The sequence below is a fragment of the Aquarana catesbeiana genome, linkage group LG06 (genome assembly GCF_042186555.1).
Source record: "Aquarana catesbeiana isolate 2022-GZ linkage group LG06, ASM4218655v1, whole genome shotgun sequence".
Classification (NCBI taxonomy): Eukaryota; Metazoa; Chordata; class Amphibia; order Anura; family Ranidae; genus Aquarana; species Aquarana catesbeiana.
Genome location: NC_133329.1, coordinates 231,359,560 through 231,381,416, shown reverse-complemented (window position 1 = coordinate 231,381,416; position 21,857 = coordinate 231,359,560). Strand labels below are relative to the sequence as shown.

The following is a 21,857-nucleotide window of genomic DNA, read 5'->3' as shown; positions in this document are numbered from 1 at the left end:
TTACCACCGTCCAGGTAACCGGTAGAAAGGATTTCCCCTTCTGCAGGTTTTCGGGTATGAGCCACCAATTGAGGCTCTGACGCACCGCATGCGACAGGTGCATCGGAAAGTCTAATGCCTGAACCTTCTTGTTCCAGGTCGACAGAATACTGTGTTGCAGCATTCTTGAGTGAAACTGAGCATAGGGAACTGCTTCGAATGAAGACACCATCTTCCCTAGTAGCCTCATACAAAGGCGGACTGAGGGACCCTTCTTGGTCCTTACTGTCAGAATCAGCTCTCTCAAAGCAGTGATCTTTGCCTGGGGTAGAAATATTTTCTCCTGGCTTGTATCTATAATCAGACCTAAATACTCCAGTCTTCTTACTGGTTTTAGGAAAGACTTTTCTAAGTTGAGGATCCAACCCAGGTGTTCTAGATACCTGACTGTGGTCCTCAAGTTTCCATTCAAAGAGGCTACCGACCGGTCTATCAAGAGCAGGTCGTCTAGGTATTCTATGACAGCTATACCCTGAGCCCTTAATCTGGCCAGAGGAGGAGCCAAGATCTTTGTGAACACTCGAGGTGCAGTGGCTATCCCAAAAGGCAGAGCCACAAACTGGAAATGGCGCCCTCCTACCTCGAAGCGCAGAAACTTCTGATGAGCAGGAAAAATGGGCACATGCAGATATGCATCTCTGATGTCTATTGATGCCAGAAATTCTCCTCCCTGCAGGGTGGGAACTACTGTTCGAATTGATTCCATGCGGAAGGATTGAATCCTTAGGAATCGGTTCAGATCCCTTAAGTCCAAAATGGGCCTGACATCCCCATTTGGCTTTTGGACCGTAAAAAGGTTGGAATAGAAGCCCAATCCCTGGTCCTTTGCGGGAACTATCATAATGACCTCCTGCGACAAAAGTCGCTCTAACGCTAGAAGGAGCGACTGCTTCTTCTCTGGGTCTCTGGGAACATTTGATCTGAGGAACCGAGGAGAAGGGAATTCCTGAAACTCCAGCTTGTACCCTAAGGTTACCGTGGAGACTACCCATCTGTCCTGGAAGTCCTCGTGCCAGAGCTCTGAGAACTGTCGCAGTCTTCCCCCCACTCGAGTGACCGGGGGCGCCCCTCATGCAGAGGTCTTAGTGTTTTGCCTAGTAGGCTTCTTTCCCCAGGACTTCTTTTGTCCCTGGGGTTGACTCTTGTCTCTGGACCCCGATGGAGGCGGCCGTCGAGACTGCCTGGAGGCTGAAGCGCTGGGGAAAGAGTCCGTTTGAAAGAGGGACACTTACTCTTCTTCTTGACAGGTAAGAGAGTGCTTTTCCCACAAGAGATTCTCTTGATATAGTTATCCAAGTCCTCTCCAAACAACCTTGCACCACGAAATGGAAACCCAGCCAGTAGCTTCTTACATGGTGCTTCGGCTGACCAATTTTTCAACCATAGGATTCTACTTATATGCACCAACCCCAGTGAAAGACGGGAGGTTTGCACGATAGAATCTCTAAATGGCGTCAACCACAAAGCATAAGGCCGCTGGAAGGTTAGCAAACCCCTGGGCCTGCTGTTCAGGTAATACTTTGATGACCTGCTTAACATGGTCTCTTAAGTATTGACAGACTCCAATCGCTGCTACTGCAGGTTGGGCCACTGATCCTGCTAAGGAGAAAACATCCTTCAATAGGGATTCCATCCTTTTATCTACAGGATCCCTGAGCATCTGAGCATTGTCTACAGGACAAGTCAGGCTATTATTTACGGAGGAAATGGCGGCATCAATAGCCGGTATTCCCCACATTTTAATAAACTTTTCTTCCATCGGATAAAGTGTTGAAAACTTTCTCGGCGGAAAAAAACGTTTGTCTGGGTGATCCCACTCAGAATAAATAAGCTTTTCAAGTAAAGTATGAACAGGAAAAGCATGTGCTGCTTGGAAAGGTTTCAGTGACCCCAAAGCAGAAGAGGATTCTTTAGCAGTTTCAGGTATTGGCAACTTAAATGTGGAGCGGACCAATCCAGTGAGGATCTGCACTAAGACTTTCTCCTCTTGGGAAGTCGCAGAGGGTCCCTCTCCACCTGAATCCTCCGAAGAGGAATCATCCATCCCATCCCGATCCTCTGAAAGGGATTCATCTCCTTTATCCCAGAGCTCCTCTGTCTGAGGGTCTTGGGGAACAGAGGAAAGCCTAGTGCGTTTTTTTCCACTGAGTGAAGACGTAATCACGGCCATTAATCTTTCCTCTAGACCATTAATGGTTGAGGAAAAAACCTCTTGTGTAATATATACAGGGGCTGAAGTGCCAGAAGCAGGTGTAGCCCCTGACCCCGATGGCTCTCCCTGGCTAGCCGTCCCTGGCCCATCTTTAGGGGGGAGGATGCTGCCGACAGGGGGCCCTCAGAACCTGAACGAGATCCCCTAGTGTCTCTGGTTCCTGGGGTGCTTGAACCTCTTCTACCCATAGTGCAAAGCAACAAGGTGTGAGGTATACAAATGAACACTGCCTGCTGAGCGATGTAGTCTGGCTAAAAGCCTTGCTACCCAATGCTCAGTCTGGTGTTACTTCAGTAAATGCTGCCTAGGAGAATGCCTGTGTCCCACCTTACATGCGACCGTCAGCTCTGTGTCTCTCAGAAGGCTGAGTGCACCTGTACAGAGTGCCTTTAATAGCCTGCAGCTGGCCTGAGTGGGAGTCTAAACACTCTGTGCTGACATCCCGCCCCCTCCTCTACCGCCCCCCCCCCTCGAGTTTTGAAAAAAACGAGCGCTTCCCGCACTGCCGACTCTCCTGTCATGCTTCTGGAGAAAAGGCTGGGGATGGGGGGGGGGGGGAAGGAGGGAGACTGGTAACAAGATCTGCCTGAACGGCTATCTTCAGAGATGGTGGCCATTAGGCCGCAGAGCCCGGGTGGTATAACCACTTTCTAGACCCCTGTGGCCCCTCTCTAGCCTGGGGGGAACATTCAAACATGAGAAATCCCCCTTTCCACCTTACCTGCTTGTAGCCTGCTTTGAGATGCTGGGACATAATCAGCACTGAACACCTGAGACAGTCAGTCAGCATGTGTAGGTTTGTGCTCTTGGCAGCCCCCGGTGGTCACAATAGGCATAGCATGCATTTACCTTAAAGGAGAAAAGCCACTAGAATTCAAAAATTCTGTGGAATCTCCTCTTACCTTATCCAGCCGCAGGGTGCTGTTTACACAGACCCAATCTTCACCTCTCACGGTGGGCTCCGTTTGAAAAAACCGTCAGAGACTGGGGACTGAGGGATTATATAGGGGGTTGAACTTCCTGATAGGGTGTGCCAGTGTCCAATCACCAGTGATACCTATATAACCCATCAGTAATTACTGTGGCTCTGTGTCCCGTGATGTTCGAGAAAGAAATAGTGACAATGGATGCCAGTCTCTCTGGCTGGGGGGCTGTTCTGGCGGAGTCTACGGTTCAGGGGGAGTGGTCTCAGCCAGAACAGATCCTGCCCGTCAATGTCCTAGAACAGTGATGGTGAACCTTGGCACCCCAAATGTTTTGGAACTTAATTTCCCATGATGCTCAACTACAATGCAGAGTGCATGAGCATCGTGGGAAATGTAGTTCCAAAACATCTGGGGTGCCAAGGTTCACCATCACTGTCCTAGAACTACGGGCAGTATGCCTTGCTCTGAGTTTCTGGTCAGTAAGGCTGCATGGCTGTCAGATAAGGATCCAGTCGGACAATGCCACAGCAGTGGCCTATATCAACCACTAAGGTGGCACCAAGAGCTGGTCAGCTCAGGAGGAGGTGAACCACATTCTACCCTAAGCAAAACAGCATGTGCCTTTTCTGTCAGCAGTCTATAATCCGGGGTGGAGAACTGAATTATCTCAGTCACCAGCAGCTGCTTCCGGGGGAATGGTTCCTGCACCCCAAGGCATTCATGCAGATTTGGAAGCGATGGGGTATCCCGGATGTAGATCTGTTGGCATCCAGGTTCAACAACAAACTGGACCAGTTTATGTCCAGAGCAAAGAATCTGCGTGCGATCGGAAAAAATGCTCTGGTGACCCTTGGGCCCAGTTCTCCCTTATTTATACCCTTTCCCCTGATTCAGCTTTTGCCATGTCTCTTGCGCATGATCTGAAAAGAAGTAACTTCGGTTATATTGGCAGCCCCGGCTTGGCCCAGGAGGGTTCGGTACTCAGACATAGTAAAGTTGGCTGTGGATGGCCCGTGGACACTTTTGACCTGCCCAGACCTACTGTCTCAGGGGCCAATATTCCACCCTACTTTATGGTCGCTAAATTTGAAGCCTTGGTGTTATAGCCAAACTGTTGAATGCCAGGAAGGCAGTTACTAATATCTATTACAGGTTTGGAAGTCTTACATTTCCTGGTGTGAAACCAAAAGATGGCATCCCAGGAAATATGCGATTGGGAGAATTCTCTCTTTTCTCCAGTCAGGAGTAGAGATGAAGTTGGCCTTGGGAACAATTAAAGGTCAAATTTTGGCTTTATCTATATTCTTTTTAAAGACATATTGCTTCACACTCCTTGGTTTGTGCTTTTATACAGGGGGCAATTTGGATGGTTCCTCCTGTCAAGCTACCTTTGTGTCCTTGGGAATTAAAGTGTTACTAAACCTAAGACCCTGCATTCACTATATCTGCTCTCCCACAGTACACAGAAAATGGAAATGTGATTATTTTAGTAAATATAAATGGCTAAATACCTTTTCTCATCAGAGTATATAGCAGACGTGTGACTTTTATCAGTTCCTGGTAAAGCTTGTAGGAGGAGTTTTCATACTGCACTGAGCTGTCCTATCAGGATTCAGGACCCCTGACCCTCTGTCTGGACAGTGCTGATTGGCCCTGTGCTGATCACATGCACTCTCCCAAGGAAAAAAAAAAAAAAACCTCTCTAGCAATACACACGAAACTGAGCATGTGCAGCCGGATTCCAAAGGCTCTGTCTTATCTGGACCTGTTCTAAGATCAAACAGCCTTTTTACACAATGCAGGGGATTAACCCCTTAGGTTCCACAGTGAGTATAACAAGCATGCTTTACTGCATATACAGACTGATTTTATGGTTGTGGGTTTAGAAACACTAAATTTAGTCTTAACTGTTCTGCAGAAGCAGCCATTTGAACCTATCTGCAAGATTCCATTAATTCTTTTGACACGGAAGGTAGCGTTTTTGATTGCCATCACTTTGGCAAGACAGTTGTCGAAGTTGGAAGCTCTTTTTAGTAAAGAGCCATTTTTAGTCTCAAACCACGATAAGGTCATGTTGCGCCCTCATCCATCTTTTCTGTCTAAAGTAGTTTCTGATTTTCATTTGAATCAGGACATTGTCCTTGTCTCTTTTTGCCCAGAGCCTCGTTCAGCAGTGGAGAAACTGCTGCATTCCTGGGACGTGGTGCGAGCTGTCAGTCTATCTGAAGAGGTCGGCACAAATCAGGACATCAGATTTCATGATTGTGTTTGATTGGGGCCCCCCAATGACTCGTCCGATGTGCAGGATGCAGCAGCCGGCATCCCGGCCCTCTCCTTAACAACCAGCTATTTACTATGCCCTGATTCGGCAAAGTTTTGCCGAATCAGGGCTTAGAACGCACTGTGCAGCGCGGAGTGCATTGTGGGATGCTCGGCAGGAGAAAATCCTGCTGAGCACCCCGCAAATTTGGGTGTTCGCCGAATGGGCGATGTTCAGGCCGAACTTTTGCTCAGCTTGAACTGTTCCTCCAACTCTAGGCTGTATGTATGTGTGTGAGTGTATGTAAATACAGTATGTGTGTATGTTTATATGCATGTGTGTACACTATATGCAAGTCTGTACGTTACTTTTGAACCTGATCCTACAACTCTGTGAAACTGCTTTTCTAAGCTATCGGGACTGCTTAACACTAGCATTAAGCTCTGAAAAGCAATACATGCTCAGATCACATTTAAGAGGCATTTGACAGGTGGCAATGAGGTAATACATCACCTCACTGCTTGTTTTAACCCCCTAATTGCAGCACCACTGTACTGCAAGCAGTTGCAGGATGGTTGAAGCACAACACCATTCACCTGAATGGGTCGCATTCAGGAGAGGCAACGCCTGCAGCACGCAACAGTAAGTATAATTTCTGCCACAGCCACAAAGCATCCTGGCCACAGCATGTGTTCAACTCTGGCCACTGCCTCTACAGCTAAAGGGAGAATGGTTGAGGGTGGTAAAAACGTGGCTCAACCACATTGTTTTACCTTCTCCCCACCGTGTGAATGAGCCCTTAGAATGGGATCCCTCAAAACTTAAAATACTTTCAAAGGGCACCCTGAGTGAAAAAAACTTTGAGAAACACTGCTATACAGCACTGAGTAAGGAAAAAAAATTGAAAAGTCTCAACAGTTTGAGAACCCAAGCTGATTACTTAGGTGTAGCCAATGCAGTCAGCTCCAAATCTAGGCATGTACAGACTGTGTAAATAAAAGGATCAAGATGGTATTCCTAAGTTTTGGAGTAATATCTGTAGACTCCTGTACCAAGTCCTCAAATAGGGATAAGGAACAATGCGCATCGAGCATTAAGGAATACAGAAACATGCTCTGGAGGATGTAGAAGCACACTTGCAGCCTGTTTTGTGAGTCAGCTGCCATGGTTGCAATTTTGCCAGTAAACTCAGACACAGTAGCTGAGAATTCTTCCCCAGACAATACTGAGGAAGGGATAACCCCTGAAGGAGGAAAGCAAGACCCAGATGAGTGCTGCGACTAAGACATGGGAAATTGATCTGGACTATTGGTGTCAATTCCTATAGAGGAGACATTGCAGGCCCCACCACAGCACTATGAGCACGTGCGCAGTACAGTGACCATAGAAAACCCTGCTCCGGAGTGGAAGGGCGGACGGAGCCTCTGCAGCTATGAAAGCCAGGCCACTTGAATACCAAAAGTTAAAAACTGGGGCAGTTACCCCTTCACACCACTGGCCTGGTTGTGTTGCTGTGGCCGGATCCCAGTGGATAATTCTCTTTAGGGGAACCAAGCTGTAGGCACCAATCAGGCTCCCTGTAAAACATGTACAAATAAGCTACTCACTGCAGCAAAGGTCATGTAGCAACCCCCCCACAACCCTAGGGGATAGAGAGGCAAAAACCAGGGAGCATGAGCCAGTCTTCTCCCCTCTGGTGGGCATACCCTCATAGGGGTGCACTGTGGTTCTGGACCTATGTAGCATTCTGCAGCAGTCCCAGTGCATTGCACCATAAGTACTTAGGTGAGCAGCCTTACGGAGAGTTCAGGGCCAAAAGACACATTACAGGCTGGTCATGCTGCTTCTTCCCAACAGGGTCCTGGTATGGCTTGTGAAACAAATAGTGCAAATTTGCTTTTTTTGCTTCTTAATGCTAATCCTGTCATTCTTAACTGGGGTGTTGCTGTCTTTTGCTGCAGATATTTTTCTTGCAGTTTTTCCTTTATTTTTATTATACAATATTTGAAAATCCTTCAAGGATAAGTTCACCTTTTAAGAAAAAATAATACATACACATATTTTTGCAGGGAAAAAAAGTGCATTTATTATTTTTTCCTGCAGGAGCCTGGGAAGCATTGCACCCCTGATCAATGGATCAGGGGTACAATGTCAGGCTTCTGCAGTCAAGCCATGCAGTTTTCAGTCCATGCCTCGGGCTGACTGTTTACAAGCTGCAAGGCTTGTGAATGAACTACGGGAGCGCTCATCAGGGCCCTCACAGTCCATTCATAATTACAAGCGGTCAGCCATGGTGGAAGAAGATAGCTGTAGTCTATTCATCCACAGGGAACTGCATGAATAACACGTCTGTGTGGGCGCAGTCCCGCATGGATGAGCTGTTTGAATCATGACCATGGTTACAGGAAGAAGATCCCCCGCCTGCTTTCACACTGAGGCAGGGATCGGGTTGCAGGAGCTGGAACATGTTACATGTTCCACCCTAAATACAGGTTGAACATGTAATAGGTTCCAAAAGATGAACTTATCCTTTAAGCCGATTCTGCCTCCAATGCAGCCCTGCCTGGTGAGGGTAGTTGTGTGCATCATCTCAGGCTTATGATTGATGGTAAGCAACACTTATGGTTTTTACATTTTTAATAGGGGTGCCCCAAGATTTTGCATACTTTTAAATGGTACAGTGACAAAGAAATGCTGATCCAAGTCATAGTATAGCTAGTAGTGGTTAGACACATTCAACTGGACTTCAGTAATGTTGAAGATGCTACATAGCTCATCTGAGCCACTTCTTCAGTTCAGAAAACTACTACTTCTTCAAATATTTAAAAAAAGTCAATTTTAATAAGGTGTACCTAATTTTTAACATGACTGTAAGCTAGGCCTAGGTGTCATCTGACAAGTACATTTAGTAATATTTAGTAATATTTTAATATTTACATAATGCTTATTTTTTTTAGATCTGTGTGGAGTTCAGCTATTATTTCAGCTTATTTTGATCACAATAATAAGGTAAAAAGTAACAGAGTTTGTCAAAGCATAAATTCAAATTAAAAAAAGAAATTTACTTACAGACCGACATTCGCATTTGGTGACAACATATAGACGTTATTCTCACAAAGTGGATAAATGATGATCGCTTTTCCCCAGTATACCAAGTGTGCAGCAAGCTGGAATACCTAGAGAACACATGACACATGCTTAGGAAAACGCAAGCAATGTATTTGACCGTTTATTACTTGAAATTTAAAATGGTTGTAAACCTCAGACATGAAACATGAACAAAAGCATATCCCTCTATAGTGTGTACTTTTTTTTTCAATTAAGAGCACTAAGTGTCATTTCTCTCTGCCACTTCATTCCTCTGCTATCAGCATGAATCACTCCTGACACCAAGGTCCGCAAAAGATCTGGGGCTAGAGCATATTCACGGGCGATGGCTGGTATTGGCACTTCAATCATCAAGGCACCATGGTTGATATGGTGTCAGGATGATTGAAGTACATTATTTCTATTGTTACATTCTAATATATAATGAAGTGGTTCAACTCACCATACTGCAGAATCAGTCGGAGCCCTGGGCGTGTCATTTGCCACATCTCCTGCCACCAGATGCAGCGTGTCACTTGCCACCATCGCCTGTCACCAGATGCAGCGTGTTACTTGTTACCATCACCTGCCACTAGATGTGGATTGTCACTTGCCATGTCGCCTGCCACCAGATGTGGATTGTCACTTCCCACTTTCACCTGGCAGCAGATGTGGATTGTCACTTGCCACGTCACCTGCCACCATTTGCAGATTGCCTCTTGCCACATCTCCTACCACCATTTGCAGATTGTCACTTGCCATGTCTCCTGCCACCATTTGCAGATTGTCACTTGCCACCATTTGCAGATTGTCACTTGTCACATCTCATGCCACGACTCCTGGCACCATTTGCAGATTGCCACATCTCTGTCCACCATTTGCAGATTGTCACTTGCCACATCCCCGGACACCAGATGTGGGATGTCATTTGCCAACTGATGTGGATTGTCATTTGTCATGCCAGCCAGTGCCACCAAATGTGCATTGATGCTGCATTGGTGGCAGGCTGACAGCACTGGTCCATTTAGTGAGAGCAGGAGAACAGTAATGCGGGACGGCAGTGAGAGATGATGTCATGTCGCTGCTCCCCGCTGCACCACCAACATTGAAGCAAGGGGGTCTTGCTGCAAAGTGGAGCTCCACAATGACAGGAAGCACGTGACCTCCACTCCACCGTGCTGTGAGGGAGGAAGAGCGCTGATTTGTGGCAGGCAGTGAGAGATGTCATCTCTCTGCTGCTCGCTGCACCTCGCTCCCAGATTGAAGAGGCCAGGCTGAAAGAGCACTGATGTGGAGCGGGCGGAGAGATATATCGGAGGAGAGACTCGGGGCTATGGGCCCCAGATTCGGGGCTATAGCCCCAATAGCCACCCCCTAGCAACGCCCCTGCCTGACACCAAGAAAAAAATGGGGACGGGAGGGACCTCTAGCTGATTTACAGCCTCAGCTCTGTTCCTGTGTGCTGTGTGAAGGGGTTGCGTTTCTTCCCAACAATCCGCTCTCAGAATTTTCCTCACTTAGCTCTGCAGAGTGTAACTGCAGCTCTCCGCCCCCCCTTTTTTTGAGCTCTCAGGCTAGCTGTATAATTTCAGCACTTTGGACAGATGAAGAGAAGACAGCAGATAAACAAGTACAACGTATGTAGGAGGATTTGTTTAATCTCTGTATCACTTGAGGCCAGTCACTTCACTGGGTATATGTAACAGTTTACTACCACAATACGAAAGAACATTGTAAGAACTTTTTTTATTCAGAGATGATTTACATGGAGTTGAAAATAAACACATTAGAAATGAAGGCTGTTGTAGCCAGCATCAAGCAGCAGTTGATTTTAACAGCTTGCGGACTGCCCCACGCACATATACTGTGGCAGGGCGGGCACTCTGTGCCCGATCACATACCTATTACGTGATCTGACACTTCCGGGCCCGGGGTGACCCACTCCGGCTGTTTGGGAGACAGGCAGAACGACAGTCTGCCTATGTAAACAAGGCAGGCTGCCGTTCTGTGAGAGGGGAATGTACTGATCCTGTGGAACACGGATCCCAGGAACACGGATCTTTACCTTCCACCAGTCAAAGCAATCCCCCCCCCCATAGCACAGCATCACTGTATTAGTGTCACTGGTCCCCAAAAAAGTGTTAAAGGTGTCCGCTGCAATATCGCAGTCCCACTATAAGTCGCTGATCACCGCCATTGCTAGTAAAAAAAAAAATAAAAGAAAAATATCAAAAATATTCCATAGTTTGTAGACACTATAACCTTTGTGCAAACCAACCAATATACTTATTGGGATTTTTTTTTTACCAAGAATATCTAGCAGAATACATATTGGCCTAAACTGATGAAGAAATTTGATTTTTCACACTTTATCGGATATATTTTATAGCAGAAAGTAAAAAAATACTGTTTTTTTCTCAATTTTATTTGGGTACAGCATCGCACGGCCATGCAACTATCAGTTAAATTAACACAAAATCATCGCAGAGGGGTAAACCTTCCGAAAGTGATTAAACATGTCAAATATTTTTTTTTTTTGAGCAAATGTTTAATCTATTGTATGACAAGTAAAAGGTCAGTAGCAGGCAGGTGCTAAATCTGTATTCATTTAGATTGCTTCTCTTCTTTATCTATTGATCATTGTAGACTAGTATGTTGAAAAACCGCATTCCAAGCAGTAGTATGCAATACTGCATTCTCATGCCCATATATTACAAAGCGACAAATATACTGCAGAAAACTTTTACAGTAGATGTAAATCCTAACAAAGAACTTCTCTTACTTGCTCCTTTGTGGTCTGCTAGATATACATTATTCTAATAAATATAAAACATTCAGAGCATTTTGTTATAGCTGTTAAATAAGTGCAAAAAATACATAATGATTTTACTAGAAATCCTGTGACCTAACTTCCTGCACACTATGTTTGTGGCAGGGATGAGAACACATCATTCAGAACTGTGTTGTCATGTCAAAGAGGAAGGTAAGACCATAAGATATTTGTGACGCATCAACAGTTATTTTTCTGTACTTGAAATTAAATAAATAAATTAATTAATTTCACCTATCACTTGTATGATTACAGTGGAGTTTTGCATGTGATATATATACAGTACATCATTTATAGTGCACGTTTATTCAAGTATTAATGTTTTGCTGTATTCATCTATCTATTTATATATGCAAAGGTGATTTCAGATCCATATTTATTTATTTATTTACTTATGCAAAGATGATTTCAGATACGTAGTATTTGCACATTACACTTTGGGATTTACTGTATATGGCACTTTGCTGCACTTTTTGACATATTTATTTATTCAATTATGCAGAGTTTATCTTAGATCCACATTATCTGCACATTGCACTTTATATCAATTTATATGACACCACTAGGGTGTACGAATACTTAGACATATTCCTAAGCGCAGCGCAATTTTTTGTTTAAGGTTTCTTCAATTCCTCCTCCTCAGCGAGCGGCCCCGTTGTCTTCTGGGACATGTGTGTGTCCCAGGAAACAACGGGGCCATTTACAAAGCGCCGTGCGCATGCGCAGTAGGAAACGGGCAGTGAAGCCGCAAGGCTCCACTGCTTGTTTCCCTTAGTTAGGATGGCAACGCCAGAAGCCGATCCGATGGACAGATCGGCCTCGGGGGGGCCGAAATTGCGGACTCGCTGGACAGGTAAGTGTCCTTATTAAAAGTCAGCTGCTACAGTGTTTTTAGCTACTGACTTTAAAAAAAAAAAAAAAAAAAAAGTCCGGAACACCCCTTTAATTATATATCATTTATTTTCTTCATTTAACTTTATTGCTATTACAAGGGGGCAAAAAAGTCCCCTATGTGATGGCATTGGGCAGGTAACAGGTCCTTCTCATTAAAATGAGATATCATGGGTATATTAGACCCCCCTCAATGTTTTCCTTGCCCTCCACTGCAGCAAATCAAGCACAAATGGTGCTCGATTAGCTGCATCCACGGCTCCAGTAGCTGGGGAAGGACAGCTGTTTACCCAAAGTGACGTAATGCACGTTGTTTTCTAGGTTTAATTGGTCACAGGGGACTGGGAAATGGATGTTCCCCGATCAACTCCTACTCTCAATGCTCAGGCAGTTTATCACAGTCCTGGACTACCCGACTGAATAAATGAGTCTGGAGACAACTGCGTGCACCACTGGCAGGGGAGGAGTTCCTTCAGAGCCCAGTAAAAGCCATCAGGCAGCTCTAGAGCTGCCCTGGATCATTTTTACTGAAAAGCAATTCTTGGCTCTAAAAATCTATACAGTGCTATACCATAGCCAAAACAAACCTTGACACCCAAGCCCAATTTTGCAACTTTCGCTAGTGTTGGTATAACTGTACAGATAATCACACATACTTAACCACTTCTCGCCCTTGGGACATACCTGTACATCCTATGTACACTTCTGAACTCTGTATGTAACTATAGTTACATACCATGACAGGTGGAGCAGTAAAATTTGGATATACTGACCAATTCCATGTCACTTTACAGAGGTATAGGGACCATAAACTACAATTAAATAACCCCAAAATGGCAGGGGAAAGCAATTTAATGAAAGATGGGAAAGTGAATACAGGTTTGTGCTTAATGGAGGCAAGCCAGTATGTCTTATTTGCTACGAGGCAGTGGCAGTGATGAAGGAATACAATTTACGCCGACACTTTGAGACCAAACACAGAGCCAAATATGCTAAACTTAGCCACCAAGAAAAGCATCAAAAAGTCCAAGAATTAAAAGGCAGCCTACATTCTTAATGGAACATTTTTGAAAAAAATTACAGCAGCAATGAAAGCCAGCTTTCTTGGCTGAAGAAATTGCCGAGCTTCAAAGTGCTTTTCAGAAGGTGCATTTGTAAAGCAGTGTATGCTGAAGGTATGTGAACAAATGTGTCCTGAGCAGACAGACTTTTAACAATGTCAGCTTCTCAAACACTATAACAGACCGAGTCAGGGACCTAGCGTGTAATCAACTAGCTGAAGAAACATGCAGCTATCTAGTGTTTTCGTTGACGAAAGCACTAACAATACTGATACAGTTCACCTAGATATTTTTGTAAGAGGTGTGAAGGAGGACTTGTCTGTCAGTGAGGAGCTCTTGGATGTGGTCGCCATGCACGGGACAACAACTGGGAGGGACATTTTCAATGCGGTGGAGGAATCCCTTCAACCTGTTAGTGCACCACATCACCTTCAGATGGAGTTAATAGAACTTCAGTGCAACAGTAGCCTAAAAGCAAATTTCCACAATGCTGCAGTTTTGTCAATGTTTGGGAGCACCTACCTATGTGAGCAGATGTTTTCAGTCATGAATTTGAACAAGACCAAGCTCAGATGACGCATCATTGATTATAACCTCCATGCTGTTTTACGGATTGCTACAGCACAAGACAAAGCCAGACATGACGGGCTGACCTCAGGAAAACAGTGTCAGCCCTCCAGCCAGAAAAGTTAATGCTAACCCTTGGATTACAATGCCAATCTAATGAAGACTCTGAAATATTATGGAGAATTATCAAACTTAAAAAGAAAATTTTTTAACAGAGATCTTAAATATAAATGTAAATAAACAGGAAGAACGGTGTTTATAGCAAGAATTTCAATTCATATGGAAGACAGAACTTAAATATCTAATAATAAGATTAACATCATCCCCAGGGAAATTTTACCAGGTAAACTACATCCCACTATCAAATGAAATAAAAATGGAAATAGGAAAAAAAAAGCAACAAGGCACCTCTCATGTATAGGACGAATAAATACCATAAAGATGGTAATAGTACTGAAAGTTATGTACAAAATTTCAAATGTTGACTATACCCCTACCTCAGACATATTTTAAAACATTAAAAAAAATAATACCTAAGTTCATTTGGCAGAATAGGAAACCGAGAATCTCATTCTCGGTATTAAGCAGAGATAAAACGCAAGGTGGGCTAAAGGTACCAGACTTTAAAAAATACTATAATGCGGTGTTAACTTCACAAGTAATGGAGTGGACAAGGGAGAAAAATGAAAAAAGATGGGTACAAATCGAGAACGTAATGAGTGATACACGGTTGGGTAGAATTATTTGGATTCCACCTCAATATAGAGCACTGGGTGAGAATACACATGCACTGACATAAAACGTATTTAGAATTTGGGATCTAATACATAAACAAGGTAAATGGAAATATAAGTCTCCACTAACACCACTGTAAGAAACAAATTATTTTATACCGGGAAAAGGGAAATTATTTGGAGATTGGATAAAAAATGAAAATGCACGACTAAAGGATATAACAGAAAAGGGGAAAATATGCACATTTCAAGAAATAAAACACAGGACAGAGTTGACGGTGATTAATGAATGACGGCACCTCCAGTTGAAACACTTTGTCATGACTTTGCCACAACCATTAAGATCAGCGGAAGATCGAAGGCCGCTGGAGCGGCTGAGTATGGCTTCCAATATAAATCCGTGATATACCATGTTTTATAAGATTCTAATGGCAGAGGAAGAGCTGGAGGCCCCGCCACTCATAAAAAAAAATGGGAAAGAGAATTGGGAGCACGAGGGAACAAACAAAAACTAGGAAAAATTTTGAGATTGGTACATAGCTCCGCAGTTGACACTAACACAGCTGAGTTGAACTATAAATGCCTTACAAGGTGGTATATAACCCCAGACAAAATAAGAAATATCAAACAGGGAAATCACCGTAATGTTGGCGGGGATGTAAAGTAGAGGGAACGATGGCACATTTATGGTGGGACTGCCCAAAAATAAAAAGTTATTGGAAGGAGATCTTACAGTTAATAAAAGAAATTACCAAAAGAGAGATACTGGAAGAACCTTGGACGTGCTTGTTTCATGGGATAGAAAGTTCAATAAAACAATATAAAGAATCTGTGATACCTCACCTAATCAAAGCAGCTAAAAGTCAGATACCAAGATATTGGCAAGAAACAGAAAGCCCCACAAGAAAAGAATAAAATGGCGGTCGTTGCAATACTTTTTGTCACACCATATTTGCGCAGCGGTCCTACAAGCACACTTTTTTTTGGAAAAAATTCACTTTTTTGAATTAAAAAATAAGACAACAGTAAAGTTAGCCCATTTTTTTTTTTTTTTTTTTTATATTGTGAAAGATAATGTTACGCCGAGTAAATGGATACCAAACATGTCGCGTTTCAAAGTTGCACGCCTGCTCGTGGAATGGCAACAAACTTTTACCCTTAAAAATCTCCATAGGCGACATTTAAAAAATTCTACAGGTTGCATGTTTTGAGTTACAGAGGAGGTCTAGGGCTGAAATTATTGCTCTAATGGTCACGGCGATATCTCACATGTGTGGTTTGAACACCGTTTTCATATGCGGGTGCTGCTCACTTATGCGTTCGCTTCTGCACCCGAGCTCGGCGGGACAGAGCACGTTTAAAAAAATTCTTTTTTTTTTCTTATTTATTTTACCTTTGATTTTTACACTGTTCTTTATAAAAAAAAAAAAAATGGGTCACTTTTATTCCTATTACAAGGAATGTAAATACCCCTTGTAATAGAAAAAAAGCATGACAGGACCTCTTAAATCTGAGATCTGGGGTCAAAAAGACCTCAGATTTCATATTTACACTAAAATGCAATAAAAAAATAAAATAAAAAATTGTGTCATTTAAAAAAAAAAAAAAAAAAAAAGTCCTTTTAAGAGCATTGGGCGCATTTCACCCTATAATGACATGGAGACGGGTGGGGGCCATCTTCCTCTCACTCATCTCCATGTCAAGCTAGGGAGAGGATCCGATCGCCTCCGCTGCTACCGACGGCTCCGGTAAGCGGCGGAGGGCACCGGAGAGCGGCGGGAGGGGGGGCCCCTCTCCCGCCGCCGATAAAAGTGTTTTCACGTCGAACCTGCCGCAGAGACCACTTTTATCTTGAAGCGGACCACCCACTGAAGAAAAGGATACAAGGGTTATGGTAGCTGGCTGCTCCTATAACGGTATTCCTCTTCAAAGTAGCGACGTAAAACGATGGCGGGCGGTCCATAAGTGGTTAAATCAGATCGTTTCTAAACTTTTAACCCCTTCCCGTCTGGCCTATTGTAAAATGATGGCCAGGCGGGAGCACTGTTGTTCTGGGAGGACATCATGTGATGCCCTACCAGGTTCGGGTCACGCTCTGGACACAGCCGCTGACGGATCACTGTACTGGCCCGCTGCCGGTACCATGTGATTGCTATGGCCAATCACAGCAGATCACATGACAGTTGTACATAATGAAATGCTTTGTTACATGCCTTTCAGTGTGTACTATTGTGATGAGCTCTGTGATTGGTCACATTCATCCCAGGGTACAGGCAGGCACAGCCCATCTGTACCATGTGAAAAGCTGCGGCCAATCAAAGCTAATCACAATAGTAAACACCGAATGAGTAGTTTTCATTCAGAAAAATGATTGCTTAGAACTGTGCATTTTACATTTATAAGCAATCAGTGTGTAAAAAAAAAAAAAAAAAAATCCTGATCCCCTCCCCAGAGTTGTAGAGTGTTACTGTCATAACACTGCATTGCTCTGGTTACTGCATGTATAAGAAAAAAAACCATTAACTACAAAAATATTTTAAAAATTTAAAAAAAAGGTTAAGTTTTTTTTATTTTTTTTTACATACTGTCACCAGTCAGTGTCCCTGATCACAGCAACACCAGTTATATGATGATGCTGTACTGCACTCATGACAGTATGTAACATTTTTTAAAACATTGTGAAAACGTTTTTTTTAATTTCTTCATTTTCCAAAAAATTGTGACAAAAAATTACAACTTCAAAAAACTCGTAATGCCTCTTCCTAAATACCCTGGACTGCCCAAAAATGGGTTATTTGGGGGTATTTGTACTGTCCTGGCATTTTCAGGAATCAAGAAATGAGATGGCTATCAGTACATCAGGATTGAGAAAGGGAGAAAAGGATAGTACCACGGTATGATCTAAATATCAAAGGTTACAAGTTTGTATAACAAGCTGCTGCCCCCACTAAAACCAATGCAAAAGCAGATGTCAGTAGTGAATAGAAAGTAAATTATAAGGTTGGGGGTATGGTGCTGCTAATCTGGTAAAATTAATTTTGTGCAAATAGGTGTCAAACAAAGGTAAATAATACCATATGACATAAGATGTGCAAAATCCTGCGTTGTCCCCCCGCTGTGTCTGCGGGCTCTGTCCTCCTCCGAAGCCTCTGTGCCAGGCTCCGTTCCCTGCGAGCATCGCGACGCACGGGGGGCGGAGCCTGGCGGCAAATTCAAAAACCTGTAAAAATCATAACACATACAGTACTGTAATCTTACAGATTACAGTACTGTATGAAATCATTTCACATCCCTTTTGTCCCCAGTGCTTTGTCCAATGCCCTGCATGCAGTTTTATATTATATATACTGTTCTTTCTGCCTGGAAACTTGAGATTGTCCATAGCAACCAAAAAGTGTCCCTTTACGTCAAAAGTGGCTTTAGACCAGCTAGAAAACAGCGATAGTAAATTAGAACACTTGCAGAATTGAGAGATAGTGAATTGTGGGGAAAATTATTTTATTATTATTATATTATTATTTTTTTAAATTATTTATATTTATTTATATTATAATTTATGATTTTGTGTTTCAAACTTCATCATACTCGGGATATCTACTAGACTCTTGGTGGACAGATTTAAATGTGTTATTGTTAAGAATTACAGGCCTACAATATAAAATGCCAAATTTCCATGCAAAATAATTGTACCGCTTTCAGCACCTAAAATCCGAAATAATCATACCGCCAGGGATGTTAAGTGGGGAGATTCAGCTGGTGAGTGCGATCACATAGGTGGGAGCATGAGTGATACACGGACACCACCCGCCTCTGTGGATTTTGCAGCACTTTTGTACACCTACTGTATTAGGTGTAAAGGCTCTTTGAAAGGCTCTTCAACACTGGACTTCATATTAACTATGTATTTTTAAATTTATTTACAGTGCCTTAAAAAAGTATTCGTACCGCTTGAAATTTTCCACATTTTGTCATGTTACAACCAAAAAGTAAATGTATTTTACTTGGATTGATGTGATAGACCAACACAAAGTGGCACATGCAGAAATTGTGAAGTGGAAGGAAAATGATAAATGGTTTTTAAAATATTTTACAAATAAATATGTGAAAATAGTGGCGTGAATTTGTATTCAGCTCCCTTTACTCTGATACCCCTAACTAATATCTAGTGGAACCAATTGCCTTCAGAAGACACCTAATTAGTAAATAGAGTCCACCTGTGTGTAATTTAATCTCAGTATAAATACTGCTGTTCTGTGAAGCCCTCAGAGGTTTTTTTTAGAGAACCTTAGTGAACAAACAGCATCATGAAGGCCAAGGAAAACAACAGACAGGTCAGGGATAAAGTTGTGGAGAAGTTTAAAGCAGGGTTAGGTTATAAAAAAATCCCAAGCTTTCAACATCTCACGGAGCACTATTCAATCCATTATCCAAAAATGGAAAGAATATGGCACAACTACAAACCTACCAAGACATGGCCGTCCACCTACACTGACAGGCCAGGCAAGGAGAGCATTAACCAGAGAAGCAGCCAAGAGGCCCATAGTAACTCTGGAGGAGCTGCAGAGATCCACAGCTCAGGTGGGAGAATCTGTCCACAGGACAACTATTAGTCATGCACTCCACAAATCTGGCCTTTATGGAAGAGGGGCAAGAAGAAAGCCATTTTTGAAAGAAAGCCATAAGAAGTCCCATTTGCGAGATGCCATGTGGGGGACACAGCAAACGTGGAAGAAGGTGCTCTGGTCAGATGAGACCAATATTTAACTTTTTGGCCTAAAAGCAAAACGCTATGTGTGGCGGAAAACTAACATTGCACATTACCCTATACACATCATCCCCACCATGAAACATGGTGGTGGCAGCATCATGTTGTGCTGATGCTTTTCTTCAGCAGGGACAGGGAAGCTGGTCAGAGTCTGATGGGAAGATGGATGGAGCCAAATACAGGGCAATCTTAAAAGAAAACCTGTTTGAGTCTGCAAAAGACTTGAGACTGGGGTGGAGGTTCACCTTCCAGCAGAACAACAACCCTAAACATACAGTCAGAGCTACAATGGAATGGTTTAGATCAAAGCATATTCATGTGTTAGAATGGCCCGGTCAAAGTGCAGACCTAAATCCAATTGAGAATCTGTGGCAAGACTTGAAAATTGCTGTTCGCAGATGCTCTCCATCCAATCTGGCAGAGCTTGAGCTATTTTGCAAAGAAGAATGGGCAAAAATGTCACCCTAGATGTGCAAAGCTGGTAGAGACATACCCAAAAAGACAATATAAAGAGGAAAATGCAAAGAAATGCACTAAATGGACGCCCCCTTGGACTTTGAGAGGCAGGAAGGAGTAAATAGAGAGTGGATAAGTATAAAAGGCACACGGGTGCCAACTTTATTAATATACACAAATAGAAAAATGGTTCTAAAAGAACTCAAAATAGTTCACAATACAAACAGTGCACCAATGATAAACATCAAGAGTTATACAATATATAATCACCCAAGGCTGGTAATCCAAAGTGCTACTCATGATGAGTTGAACTCAATTTGAATTTCACAGCATTTGTCCCGACATGTTTCGGAAAATCGCATTGGAGTGTACTTTTCCTACTTCACGGTAAATTTATAATTGGGTATATTATTGTCATATCTGTAACACAAATATGTATATGTATAGCAATACAAACATAGTATTTGTAACATAGGCATCAAAATGTAATTTGGAGCCTGTTGTATAATATTGCAAAGTAATGATGTAAAAAATACTATTATTAAATATATTATTGACTCATTGAACAATAGATGAATAAAAGCAAGAAAAAATACATGCTAGTTGCATGAGTCCACACACACGGCAAAGAAGTTAACCGTATGTCCATAGGCTGAGTGCTGAGATGCATTCACAAGAGACGCCTGGTTTCACAGCAGCAAAGAGGTCTGGCCACTGTAAGGGTAATCATGACAAAAGGGTGTTTAAATCAACCTTATTGTGTTGCAGAGCAGTAGAAACAAAAAGGTAATAATAGATTGTAGCAAATACATGGACAGAAAGCAATGTCCATGTAGTAACCAGTGTAGCAAATGTTATTTACCTTAAAGTTGAGGCATGAGATACAACTGACATCAAGGTGGCGGCCAGTAGACTGACACAAGCCAGTCAAGTGTAAGTGTTGAAATACCTGATCTGATTGGCATGGGCCAATCAGATGGTCAACTTCGCCTGATCAGCTGTATGTATTACAGCTGATCGCGGAGGTCAGAGCGTCTCTCTGACACGGGGGCGCGCGGTGTTGCCACGCCCCAAGGGCGTGATGACGTCACGCGTCCCCGCGTCACCGGTGGGGGGAGGGACCGCTTGCCGCTTGTCAAGGAGACGGCAGCAGAGACGTAGATGGGCTCCTCCTACTGCAGTGGGACAAAGGCATGGACAAGATATATGTCCAGTGCCCGCCCTGCACCAGTGGAGCCCACCCGCCGGGTGTCTGCATACTTCGGCACAGCCTGGAGGCGGGGCTGAGGAGCAACCTAGTGGAAGAAGAAATGTAGGCAGCCAGCAGGTTTACAATCAAAGGAAAACACAGAAAAATAAAAAAAATAATAATACAAAAAATAATGATAATAATAGGCATCACAGATGCTGGACAAGGATGACCAAGGATAACAGAGATTAAATTACTAGCAAACATGATTATATTTAACGGGCAAAGAATCTTTGGCAAAAATGCGAAAAGATAGAGGATTTGTATGCACATATATTTTAACAGTATAAACATCCATCTGAAAAAATATATAGATCCCAGAGAGCACTCATAGAGCCTCCAAGTTGACACTGCATATCTGGCTATATTTGTAAAGCAAGGAGAACATTGCAGCAAACAGCACTACATTTCTGACTATATTAATAAAGCAAGGGAAACATTGCTATGGTAAACCGTATGGGTAAAGACAAGGAAGGTATCTTAAAATGTATTTAAAGTATCAAATATGTAAAACCAAGGCTTCAAAGATTCAATTCGCAGACCCCAGAGGTAAACCCTGGAAGAAATGAGCGAAAGTTGAAAGCCTCATTTAGCCCAGGTGGCGCGGTGGCCTGTAGGTTGAATATCCACTGTAGTTCACATTGGAGGATGCGGTCAAGTCCCAGGAAAAAGATCCTGGGAATTGAGTCTGGATGTACCAAGGCCATATGTCGGCCAATAGGCACCTCAGGGTCCCGTTTACGGATTGTAGATATATACTGGTATATTCTCTTCCAGAAC

The 21,857-nt window shown here is 43.2% G+C and overlaps 1 protein-coding gene across 7 annotated transcripts in view; it reads right to left on the bottom strand.

Annotated features, from left to right (window-relative positions):
* Positions 1-21,857, bottom strand: part of NPRL3 (NPR3 like, GATOR1 complex subunit) — a 309,508-nt gene that overhangs the window by 59,596 nt on the left and 228,055 nt on the right. For all 7 annotated transcript variants that reach the window (XM_073633030.1, XM_073633034.1, XM_073633032.1 and 4 more), the window contains one exon: positions 8,507-8,613. In XM_073633030.1, the coding sequence (XP_073489131.1) occupies positions 8,507-8,613 (107 nt within the window). The remainder of the gene's footprint in view (positions 1-8,506; positions 8,614-21,857) is intronic.